At 44.9% G+C, this 12,500-nt stretch overlaps 1 protein-coding gene across 2 annotated transcripts in view; it reads right to left on the reverse strand.

Annotated features, from left to right (window-relative positions):
• ptprna (protein tyrosine phosphatase receptor type Na) overlaps positions 1 to 12,500 on the reverse strand; it is a 112,988-nt gene that overhangs the window by 71,172 nt on the left and 29,316 nt on the right. For both annotated transcript variants that reach the window (XM_052523150.1, XM_052523151.1), the window contains exons 4-6: positions 2,702 to 2,798; positions 2,044 to 2,419; positions 1,176 to 1,557 (exon numbers count right to left, since the gene is read on the reverse strand). In XM_052523150.1, coding sequence (XP_052379110.1) covers positions 1,176 to 1,557; positions 2,044 to 2,419; positions 2,702 to 2,798 — 855 coding nt within the window. The remainder of the gene's footprint in view (positions 1 to 1,175; positions 1,558 to 2,043; positions 2,420 to 2,701; positions 2,799 to 12,500) is intronic.

A 12,500-nucleotide genomic window follows, 5' to 3' on the forward strand; every position in this document is an offset into this window, starting at 1 on the left:
TTGTCTCTGCCTTTAGGTCTATATATCACTGTGTCTTATTGTCTCTGCCTTTAGGTCTATATATCACTGTGTCTTATTGTCTCTGCCTTTAGGTCTATATATCACTGTGTCTTATTGTCTCTGCCTTTAGGTCTATATATCACTGTGTCTTATTGTCTCTGCCTTTAGGTCTATATATCACTGTGTCTTATTGTCTCTGCCTTTAGGTCTATATATCACTGTGTCTTCTTATTGTCTCTGCCTTTAGGTCTATATATCACTGTGTCTTCTTATTGTCTCTGCCTTTAGGTCTATATATCACTGTGTCTTCTTATTGTCTCTGCCTTTAGGCCTCTATATCACTGTGTCTTATTGTCTCTGCCTTTAGGTCTATATATCACTGTGTCTTATTGTCTCTGTCTATATATCACTGTGTCTTATTGTCTCTGCCTTTAGGTCTATATATCACTGTGTCTTATTGTCTCTGCCTTTGGGTCTATATATCACTGTGTCTTATTGTCTCTGCCTTTAGGTCTATATATCACTGTGTCTTATTGTCTCTGCCTTTAGGTCTATATATCACTGTGTCTTATTGTCTCTGCCTTTAGGTCTATATATCACTGTGTCTTCTTATTGTCTCTGCCTTTAGGTCTATATATCACTGTGTCTTATTGTCTCTGCCTTTAGGTCTATATATCACTGTGTCTTATTGTCTCTGCCTTTAGGTCTATATATCACTGTGTCTTATTGTCTCTGCCTTTTATCACTGTGTCTTATTGTCTCTGTCTATATATCACTGTGTCTTATTGTCTCTGCCTTTAGGTCTATATATCACTGTGTCTTATTGTCTCTGTCTATATATCACTGTGTCTTATTGTCTCTGCCTTTAGGTCTATATATCACTGTGTCTTCTTATTGTCTCTTCCTTTAGGTCTATATATCACTGTGTCTTATTGTCTTGGCCTTTAGGCCTGTATATCACGGTTGCAAGGCATATAAACTAACAGGTTGCAGAGCAAACAACGCAATTATCACAACACATAGGTTGTAATATGGCAAAATAGGGCAAAAATATTGGCTTCCCCAGTGATTTTACACACACCCTGCTACTGAACCTAGTTCATTTGAATGAATTCATTAAATGAGTTAATTAACACACTGCTACGTAAGGTACTTCAGCAGTTCTACTATCTCACCATCCAGCCCAGCCAGAGAACTGTAGTCCTGAGGAACCTTCTTCTTGTGTTGTTGTAGTTCTAACCGTATCTTCTTCTGTTGTTGCTGTTGCTGTTGCCTGGCCGTATCCTGTCCTGTCAGACTGTAGTCCTCCACATAGTCCAGAGGCAGTTCCAGGTCCTCGTAGTAGGGCGAGGCCGGAAGTGCTGCCGCACCCCTGTGGCGGAACGAGGGCTGTGCAGGGGAAGAGGACAGATAGAGGGAGATGACGTCCTGCAGCAGTTGACGGTCTCTCTCTCTCTGTTTGGCCTGTTGGGATCTAGAGGAGGAGGAGGGGCGGGGCCCTGGGTAGACTCCTCCTCCCTGGTGGAGGGAGCGTTCTCCATCTTCCTGGTATCTGTGCTGTACAACACAGAGAGAGAAAACACACATGGTTTTACGGGATGAGGACACATGTTCTATTGTGTGTGTGTGTGTGTGTGTGTACTAATTCACCTTAATGTCCTAACATTTCACCTTAATGTCCTGACATTTCACCTTAATGTCCTGAGAAGGGGTTAGGTTTTTTGGTGTTAAGATTAGGTTAGGGGTTAGGGTTTTTGGTGTTAAGATTAGGTTAGGGGTTAGGGTTTTTGGTGTTAAGATTAGGTTAGGGTTAGGGTTTTGGTGTTAAGATTAGGTTAGGGGTTAGGGTTTTTGGTGTTAAGATTAGGTTAGGGGTTAGGGTTTTTGGTGTTAAGATTAGGTTAAGGGAAAAAAATATTTTTATAATGGTGATTTTTTTTTACAAAAAGTCCTGACATTTCATGAAAACACAGCTGTGTGTGTATGCGTGTCTGTGTGTATGTGTGTGTGTTTGTCTGTGTGTACGTGCATGGCTTACAGTACCTGTTGATAAGTATAGGGGTCCATGGGAGAGGTCTGCATGCGGAGGGGGAACTGGGCATGGTCTACTATCATGTAGTCCTGGTGGCTGTCAGCCTGACTGGGGTATCCTCCCTGATTGGAGGAGCTGCTGGGGTATCCTCCCCGATTGGAGGAGCTGCTGGGGTATCCTCCCTGATTGGAGGAGCTGCTGGGGTATCCTCCCCGATTGGAGGAGCTGCTGGGGTATCCTCCCTGCTTGGAGGAGCTGCTGGGGTATCCTCCCTGATTGGAGGAGCTGCTGGGGTATCCTCCCTGATTGGAGGAGCTGCTGGGGTATCCTCCCTGATTGGAGGAGCTGCTGGGGTATCCTCCCTGATTGGAGGAGCTCTGCTTGGGTCTGAGAGGAAGGACAAGGAAGAGGATTTTGTATATTTTGGGCAGTTCTAAGCATAATATTGCATGTCTACTCCACTAACTTGCTTTCTTTCATTGGGTTTACTTGACAGGAACAATAAACACCCACTTTGTGAATTTGATAGATTTAGCCAGCCCGGCTCAGTTTCATCTGGGCAAGTACAATTACACAGAGGCACGATAAGATGATGGATCGATAAGAGGAAAAGGCCCATTACTTGTCTAACTCCACTGTTAGATTCTGTAAATGTGTAATGATCCTTACTGTGAGGAAGAGGTCTTGGAGGGTCTCGGGGTGTGAGGAACTCTGCTCAGCTCTTTGGTAACAATGTACTGGGTGATGTCATCTTGCCAGGACAGACCTACACACCAAACATACAGACCATTTATATTTTATAATGATGTCCACTAAATTGAGGTATTTTGGTATTTCATTAGGATCCCCATTAACTGTTGCAAAAGCAACATATACTCTTCCTGGGGTGACAAAACATTTACATTTACATTTAAGTCATTTAGCAGACGCTCTTATCCAGAGCGACTTACAAATTGGTGCATTCACCTTATGACATCCAGTGGAACAGTCATACAATAGTGCATCTAAATCTTAAAAGGGGGGGGGGGTGAGAAGGATTACTTATCCTATCCTAGGTATTCCTTAAAGAGGTGGGGTTTCAGGTTTCATGTACAAAACATGACATAATACAGGACATTAATAGACAAGAACAGCTCAAGGACAGAACTACACACAGCCTACATATCAATACATACACACCAACGATCTAGGTCAGATAGGAGAGAGGTGTTGTGCTGTGAGGTGTTGCTTGATCTATTTCTTGAAACCAGGTTTGCTGTTTTATTTCAGCAATATGAGATGGAAGGAAGTTCCATGCAATAAGGGCTCTATATAATACTGTATGCTCTCTTGAATTTGTTCTGGATTTGGGGACTGTGAAAAGACCCCTGGTGGCATGTCTGGTGGGGTAAGTGTGTGTATCAGAGCTGTGTGTAAGTTACATTTTTGGGGGATTTTCAACACATTGTTTCTTATTAAAAAAAATAAGTGATGCAGTCAGTCTCTCCTAAACTCTTAACCAAGAGAGACTGGCATGCATAGTATTTATATCAGCCCTCTGAGTAACGACTTACGTCGTCGGATGAGAAGTTCAGCGTAGTAAGTGTTCATGTTTCTTTATCGAACTGAACACAAAATACAAAACAACAAGAGAATAATTGAAACCGAAACAGTCCCGTAAGTTGCAAACACTGATACAGAAAATAACTACCTACAAAACCCATGTGGGAAAAAGCTACCTAAGTATGGTTCCCAATCAGAGACAACGATAGACAGCTGTCCCTGATTGAGAACCAGACCCGGCCAAAACAAAGAAATACAAAACATAGAAAATGAACATAGAATGCCCACCCAAATCACACCCTGACCAAACCAAACTAGAGACATTAAAAAGCTCTCTACGGTCAGGGCGTGACACTCTGATTACAATGAAGAGCAAAACGTGCCGCTCAGTTCTGGGTCAGCTGGAGCTTAACTAGGTCTTTCCTTACAGCACTGGACCACACGACTGGACAATAATCAAGATTAGACAAAACTAGAGCCTGCAGGGCATGCAGGGAATCACAGACAAACCTCTCCTCATCTTTACAACCACTGAATCTATATGTTTTGACCATGACAGTTTACAATCTAAGGTAACGCCAATTAATTTAGTCTCCTCACCTTGTTCAACAGCCAAACCATTCATAACCAGATTCAGCTGAGATATAGAACTTAGGGAATGATTTGTACCAAATACAATGCTCTTAGTTTTAGAGATGTTCAGGACCAGTTTATTACTGGCCACCCATTCCAAAACAGACTGCAACTCTTTGTTAAGTGTCTCAGAGACTTCATTAGCTGTGGTTGCTGATGATTATATGATTGAATATAATACATGGACACACATGCATTGATTAATGCCAGTGGCAGGTCATTGGTAAAAAGTAGAAAAGAGTAAAGGGCCTAGAGAGCTGCCCTGTGGTACACCACATTTTACATGATTGACATCAGAGAAGCTTCAATTAAAGAAAACCCTTTGAGTTCTATTCGATAGATAGCCCTGAATCCCCAATATGGTTGAAAAGCAATAACACATACACTATCGATCAAAAGTTTTACAACACCTACTCATTCATGGGGCTTTTCTTTATATTTTACTATTTTCTACATTGTAGAATAATAGTGAAGACATCAAAATTATGAAATAACACATATGGAATCATGAATAAAACAAATAAAGAGTTAAACAAATCAAAATATATTTAACATTTGAGATTCTTCCAATCAAATCAAACTTCATTTGGCACGTGACCTAACCATAAAATGCTTACTTACAAGCCCTTAACCAACAGTGTAGACCTAACCATAAAATTCTTACTTACAAGCCCTTAACCAACAGTGTAGACCTAACCATAAAATGCTTACTTACAAGCCCTTAACCAACAGTGTAGACCTAACCATAAAATGCTTACTTACAAGCCCTTAACCAACAGTGTAGACCTAACCATAAAATGCTTACTTACAAGCCCTTAACCAACAGTGCAGTTCAAGAAAGAGTTAAGAAAATATTTACCAAATAAACTAAAGTAAAAGATTATAAAAAGTAACACAATAAAATAAAGAGGCCATATACAGGGTTACCGATAACGAGTCAATGTGCGGGGGTACAGGATAGAGGTAATATGTACATGTAGGAAGGGGTGAAGTGACTGCATAGATAATAAACAGAGAGTAGTAGCAGTGTTCAAAGAAAGAGAGGGGTGTATGTGTTAGTGTTGACTCACCCTGCAGTGTGTTAGAGTGTTGACTCATCCTGCAGTGTGTTAGAGTGTTGACTCACCCTGCAGTGTGTTAGAGTGTTGACTCACCCTGCAGTGTGTTAGAGTGTTGACTCACCCTACAGTGTGTTAGAGTGTTGACTCACCCTGCAGTGTGTTAGTGTTGACTCACCCTACAGTGTGTTAGTGTTGACTCACCCTGCAGTGTGTTAGTGTTGACTCATCCTGCAGTGTGTTAGTGTTGAGTCACCCTGCAGTGTGTTAGAGTGTTGACTCACCCTGCAGTGTGTTATAGTGTTGACTCACCCTGCAGTGTGTTAGAGTGCTGACTCACCCTGCAGTGTGTTAGTGTTGAGTCACCCTGCAGTGTGTTATAGTGTTGACTCACCCTGCAGTGTGTTAGAGTGTTGACTCACCCTGCAGTGTGTTAGAGTGTTGACTCACCCTGCAGTGTGTTAGAGTGTTGACTCATCCTGCAGTGTGTTATAGTGTTGACTCACCCTGCAGTGTGTTAGAGTGTTGACTCACCCTGCAGTGTGTTAGAGTGTTGACTCACCCTGCAGTGTGTTAGAGTGTTGACTCATCCTGTAGTGTGTTAGTGTGTTGACTCATCCTGCAGTGTGTTATAGTGTTGACTCACCCTGCAGTGTGTTAGAGTGTTGACTCATCCTGTAGTGTGTTAGTGTGTTGACTCATCCTGCAGTGTGTTATAGTGTTGACTCATCCTGCAGTGTGTTAGAGTTGACTCATCCTGCAGTGTGTTATAGTGTTGACTCACCCTGCAGTGTGTTAGAGTGTTGACTCACCCTGCAGTGTGTTAGAGTGTTGACTCACCCTGCAGTGTGTTAGAGTGTTGACTCACCCTGCAGTGTGTTAGAGTGTTGACTCATCCTGCAGTGTGTTATAGTGTTGACTCACCCTGCAGTGTGTTAGAGTGTTGACTCATCCTGTAGTGTGTTAGTGTGTTGACTCATCCTGCAGTGTGTTAGAGTGTTGACTCATCCTGCAGTGTGTTATAGTGTTGACTCATCCTGCAGTGTGTTAGTGTTGACTCATCCTGCAGTGTGTTATAGTGTTGACTCACCCTGCAGTGTGTTAGTGTTGACTCACCCTGCAGTGTGTTAGAGTGTTGACTCATCCTGCAGTGTGTTATAGTGTTGACTCACCCTGCAGTGTGTTAGTGTTGAGTCACCCTGCAGTGTGTTATAGTGTTGACTCACCCTGCAGTGTGTTAGAGTGTTGACTCACCCTACAGTGTGTTAGAGTGTTGACTCACCCTGCAGTGTGTTAGAGTGTTGACTCATCCTGCAGTGTGTTATAGTGTTGACTCATCCTGCAGTGTGTTAGACTGTTGACTCATCCTGTAGTGTGTTAGTGTGTTGACTCACCCTGCAATGTGTTAGAGTGTTGACTCACCCTGCAGTGTGTTAGAGTGTTGACTCACCCTGCAGTGTGTTAGTGTTGACTCACCCTGCAGTGTGTTAGAGTGTTGACTCACCCTGCAGTGTGTTAGTGTTGACTCACCCTGCAGTGTGTTATAGTGTTGACTCACCCTGCAGTGTGTTATAGTGTTGACTCACCCTGCAGTGTGTTAGAGTGTTGACTCACCCTGCAGTGTGTTAGAGTGTTGACTCACCCTGCAGTGTGTTAGTGTTGACTCACCCTGCAGTGTGTTAGTGTTGACTCACCCTACAGTGTGTTAGAGTGTTGACTCACCCTGCAGTGTGTTAGTGTTGACTCACCCTACAGTGTGTTAGTGTTGACTCACCCTACAGTGTGTTAGTGTTGACTCACCCTGCAGTGTGTTAGTGTTGACTCATCCTGCAGTGTGTTAGTGTTGAGTCACCCTGCAGTGTGTTAGAGTGTTGACTCACCCTGCAGTGTGTTATAGTGTTGACTCACCCTGCAGTGTGTTAGAGTGTTGACTCACCCTGCAGTGTGTTAGTGTTGACTCACCCTGCAGTGTGTTATAGTGTTGACTCACCCTGCAGTGTGTTAGAGTGTTGACTCACCCTGCAGTGTGTTAGTGTTGACTCATCCTGCAGTGTGTTAGTGTTGACTCACCCTGCAGTGTGTTAGAGTGTTGACTCACCCTGCAGTGTGTTAGAGTGTTGACTCATCCTGCAGTGTGTTATAGTGTTGACTCACCCTGCAGTGTGTTAGAGTGTTGACTCATCCTGTAGTGTGTTAGTGTGTTGACTCATCCTGCAGTGTGTTATAATGTTGACTCACCCTGCAGTGTGTTAGAGTGTTGACTCATCCTGCAGTGTGTTAGAGTTGACTCATCCTGCAGTGTGTTATAGTGTTGACTCACCCTGCAGTGTGTTAGAGTGTTGACTCACCCTGCAGTGTGTTAGAGTGTTGACTCACCCTGCAGTGTGTTAGAGTGTTGACTCACCCTGCAGTGTGTTAGAGTGTTGACTCATCCTGCAGTGTGTTAGAGTGTTGACTCACCCTGCAGTGTGTTAGAGTGTTGACTCACCCTGCAGTGTGTTAGAGTGTTGACTCACCCTACAGTGTGTTAGAGTGTTGACTCACCCTGCAGTGTGTTAGTGTTGACTCACCCTACAGTGTGTTAGTGTTGACTCACCCTGCAGTGTGTTAGTGTTGACTCATCCTGCAGTGTGTTAGTGTTGAGTCACCCTGCAGTGTGTTAGAGTGTTGACTCACCCTGCAGTGTGTTATAGTGTTGACTCACCCTGCAGTGTGTTAGAGTGCTGACTCACCCTGCAGTGTGTTAGTGTTGAGTCACCCTGCAGTGTGTTATAGTGTTGACTCACCCTGCAGTGTGTTAGAGTGTTGACTCACCCTGCAGTGTGTTAGAGTGTTGACTCACCCTGCAGTGTGTTAGAGTGTTGACTCATCCTGCAGTGTGTTATAGTGTTGACTCACCCTGCAGTGTGTTAGAGTGTTGACTCACCCTGCAGTGTGTTAGAGTGTTGACTCACCCTGCAGTGTGTTAGAGTGTTGACTCATCCTGTAGTGTGTTAGTGTTGACTCATCCTGCAGTGTGTTATAGTGTTGACTCACCCTGCAGTGTGTTAGAGTGTTGACTCATCCTGTAGTGTGTTAGTGTGTTGACTCATCCTGCAGTGTGTTATAGTGTTGACTCATCCTGCAGTGTGTTAGAGTTGACTCATCCTGCAGTGTGTTATAGTGTTGACTCACCCTGCAGTGTGTTAGAGTGTTGACTCACCCTGCAGTGTGTTAGAGTGTTGACTCACCCTGCAGTGTGTTAGAGTGTTGACTCACCCTGCAGTGTGTTAGAGTGTTGACTCATCCTGCAGTGTGTTATAGTGTTGACTCACCCTGCAGTGTTGACTCATCCTGTAGTGTGTTAGTGTGTTGACTCATCCTGCAGTGTGTTAGAGTGTTGACTCATCCTGCAGTGTGTTATAGTGTTGACTCATCCTGCAGTGTGTTAGTGTTGACTCATCCTGCAGTGTGTTATAGTGTTGACTCACCCTGCAGTGTGTTAGTGTTGACTCACCCTGCAGTGTGTTAGAGTGTTGACTCATCCTGCAGTGTGTTATAGTGTTGACTCACCCTGCAGTGTGTTAGTGTTGAGTCACCCTGCAGTGTGTTATAGTGTTGACTCACCCTGCAGTGTGTTAGAGTGTTGACTCACCCTACAGTGTGTTAGAGTGTTGACTCACCCTGCAGTGTGTTAGAGTGTTGACTCATCCTGCAGTGTGTTATAGTGTTGACTCATCCTGCAGTGTGTTGACTGTTGACTCATCCTGTAGTGTGTTAGTGTGTTGACTCACCCTGCAGTGTGTTATAGTGTTGACTCACCCTGCAGTGTGTTAGAGTGTTGACTCACCCTGCAGTGTGTTAGTGTTGACTCACCCTGCAGTGTGTTAGAGTGTTGACTCACCCTGCAGTGTGTTAGTGTTGACTCACCCTGCAGTGTGTTATAGTGTTGACTCACCCTGCAGTGTGTTATAGTGTTGACTCACCCTGCAGTGTGTTAGAGTGTTGACTCACCCTGCAGTGTGTTAGAGTGTTGACTCACCCTGCAGTGTGTTAGTGTTGACTCACCCTGCAGTGTGTTAGTGTTGACTCACCCTACAGTGTGTTAGAGTGTTGACTCACCCTGCAGTGTGTTAGTGTTGACTCACCCTACAGTGTGTTAGTGTTGACTCACCCTGCAGTGTGTTAGTGTTGACTCATCCTGCAGTGTGTTAGTGTTGAGTCACCCTGCAGTGTGTTAGAGTGTTGACTCACCCTGCAGTGTGTTATAGTGTTGACTCACCCTGCAGTGTGTTAGAGTGTTGACTCACCCTGCAGTGTGTTAGTGTTGACTCACCCTGCAGTGTGTTATAGTGTTGACTCACCCTGCAGTGTGTTAGAGTGTTGACTCACCCTGCAGTGTGTTAGTGTTGACTCATCCTGCAGTGTGTTAGAGTGTTGACTCACCCTGCAGTGTGTTAGAGTGTTGACTCACCCTGCAGTGTGTTAGAGTGTTGACTCATCCTGCAGTGTGTTATAGTGTTGACTCAACCTGCAGTGTGTTAGAGTGTTGACTCATCCTGTAGTGTGTTAGTGTGTTGACTCATCCTGCAGTGTGTTATAATGTTGACTCACCCTGCAGTGTGTTAGAGTGTTGACTCATCCTGCAGTGTGTTAGAGTTGACTCATCCTGCAGTGTGTTATAGTGTTGACTCACCCTGCAGTGTGTTAGAGTGTTGACTCACCCTGCAGTGTGTTAGAGTGTTGACTCACCCTGCAGTGTGTTAGAGTGTTGACTCACCCTGCAGTGTGTTAGAGTGTTGACTCATCCTGCAGTGTGTTATAGTGTTGACTCACCCTGCAGTGTGTTAGTGTTGACTCACCCTGCAGTGTGTTAGTGTTGACTCACCCTGCAGTGTGTTAGAGTGTTGACTCACCCTACAGTGTGTTAGAGTGTTGACTCACCCTACAGTGTGTTATAGTGTTGACTCACCCTGCAGTGTGTTAGTGTTGACTCATCCTGCAGTGTGTTATAGTGTTGACTCACCCTGCAGTGTGTTAGAGTGTTGACTCATCCTGTAGTGTGTTAGTGTGTTGACTCATCCTGCAGTGTGTTAGTGTTGACTCACCCTGCAGTGTGTTAGAGTGTTGACTCATCCTGCAGTGTGTTAGAGTGTTGACTCACCCTGCAGTGTGTTATAGTGTTGACTCACCCTGCAGTGTGTTAGAGTGTTGACTCATCCTGCAGTGTGTTAGAGTGTTGACTCACCCTGCAGTGTGTTAGAGTGTTGACTCACCCTGCAGTGTGTTAGTGTTGACTTACCCTGCAGTGTGTTAGTGTTGACTCACCCTACAGTGTGTTAGAGTGTTGACTCACCCTGCAGTGTGTGTGTTCACCCTACAGTGTGTTAGTGTTGACTCACCATGCAGTGTGTTAGTGTGACTCATTGCAGTGTGTTAGTGTTGACTCACCCTGCAGTGTGTTAGAGTGTTGACTCACCCTGCAGTGTGTTATAGTGTTGACTCACCCTGCAGTGTGTTAGAGTGTTGACTCACCCTGCAGTGTGTTAGTGTTGACTCACCCTGCAGTGTGTTATAGTGTTGACTCACCCTGCAGTGTGTTAGAGTGGTGACTCACCCTGCAGTGTGTTAGTGTTGACTCATCCTGCAGTGTGTTAGTGTTGACTCACCCTGCAGTGTGTTAGAGTGTTGACTCACCCTGCAGTGTGTTAGAGTGTTGACTCACCCTGCAGTGTGTTAGAGTGTTGACTCATCCTGCAGTGTGTTATAGTGTTGACTCAACCTGCAGTGTGTTAGAGTGTTGACTCATCCTGTAGTGTGTTAGTGTGTTGACTCATCCTGCAGTGTGTTATAGTGTTGACTCACCCTGCAGTGTGTTAGAGTGTTGACTCATCCTGCAGTGTGTTAGAGTTGACTCATCCTGCAGTGTGTTATAGTGTTGACTCACCCTGCAGTGTGTTAGAGTGTTGACTCACCCTGCAGTGTGTTAGAGTGTTGACTCACCCTGCAGTGTGTTAGAGTGTTGACTCACCCTGCAGTGTGTTAGTGTTGAGTCACCCTGCAGTGTGTTAGAGTGTTGACTCATCCTGCAGTGTGTTATAGTGTTGACTCACCCTGCAGTGTGTTAGTGTTGACTCACCCTGCAGTGTGTTATAGTGTTGACTCACCCTGCAGTGTGTTAGTGTTGACTCACCCTGCAGTGTGTTAGAGTGTTGACTCACCCTACAGTGTGTTATAGTGTTGACTCACCCTGCAGTGTGTTAGTGTTGACTCATCCTGCAGTGTGTTATAGTGTTGACTCACCCTGCAGTGTGTTAGAGTGTTGACTCATCCTGTAGTGTGTTAGTGTGTTGACTCATCCTGCAGTGTGTTAGTGTTGACTCACCCTGCAGTGTGTTAGAGTGTTGACTCACCCTGCAGTGTGTTATAGTGTTGACTCATCCTGCAGTGTGTTAGAGTGTTGACTCATCCTGCAGTGTGTTAGAGTGTTGACTCACCCTGCAGTGTGTTAGAGTGTTGACTCACCCTGCAGTGTGTTAGTGTTGACTCACCCTGCAGTGTGTTAGTGTTGACTCACCCTGCAGTGTGTTATAGTGTTGACTCACCCTGCAGTGTGTTATAGTGTTGACTCACCCTGCAGTGTGTTAGAGTGTTGACTCACCCTGCAGTGTGTTAGAGTGTTGACTCACCCTGCAGTGTGTTATGTTACCCTGCAGTGTGTGTTGACTCACCCTGCAGTGTGTTAGTGTTGACTCACCCTGCAGTGTGTTAGAGTGTTGACTCATCCTGCAGTGTGTTAGAGTGTTGACTCATCCTGCAGTGTGTTATAGTGTTGACTCACCCTGCAGTGTGTTAGTGTTGACTCACCCTGCAGTGTGTTAGTGTTGACTCACCCTACAGTGTGTTATAGTGTTGACTCACCCTGCAGTGTGTTAGTGTTGACTCATCCTGCAGTGTGTTAGTGTTGACTCATCCTGCAGTGTGTTAGAGTGTTGACTCATCCTGCAGTGTGTTATAGTGTTGACTCACCCTGCAGTGTGTTAGTGTTGACTCACCCTGCAGTGTGTTAGTGTTGACTCATCCTGCAGTGTGTTATAGTGTTGACTCACCCTGCAGTGTGTTAGTGTTGACTCATCCTGCAGTGTGTTAGAGTTGACTCACCCTGCAGTGTGTTAGAGTGTTGACTCACCCTGCAGTGTGTTAGAGTGTTGACTCACCCTGCAGTGTGTTAGAGTTGACTCATCCTGCAGTGTGTT

Source organism: Oncorhynchus keta, chromosome 7 (genome assembly GCF_023373465.1).
Source record: "Oncorhynchus keta strain PuntledgeMale-10-30-2019 chromosome 7, Oket_V2, whole genome shotgun sequence".
Lineage (NCBI taxonomy): Eukaryota > Metazoa > Chordata > Actinopteri > Salmoniformes > Salmonidae > Oncorhynchus > Oncorhynchus keta.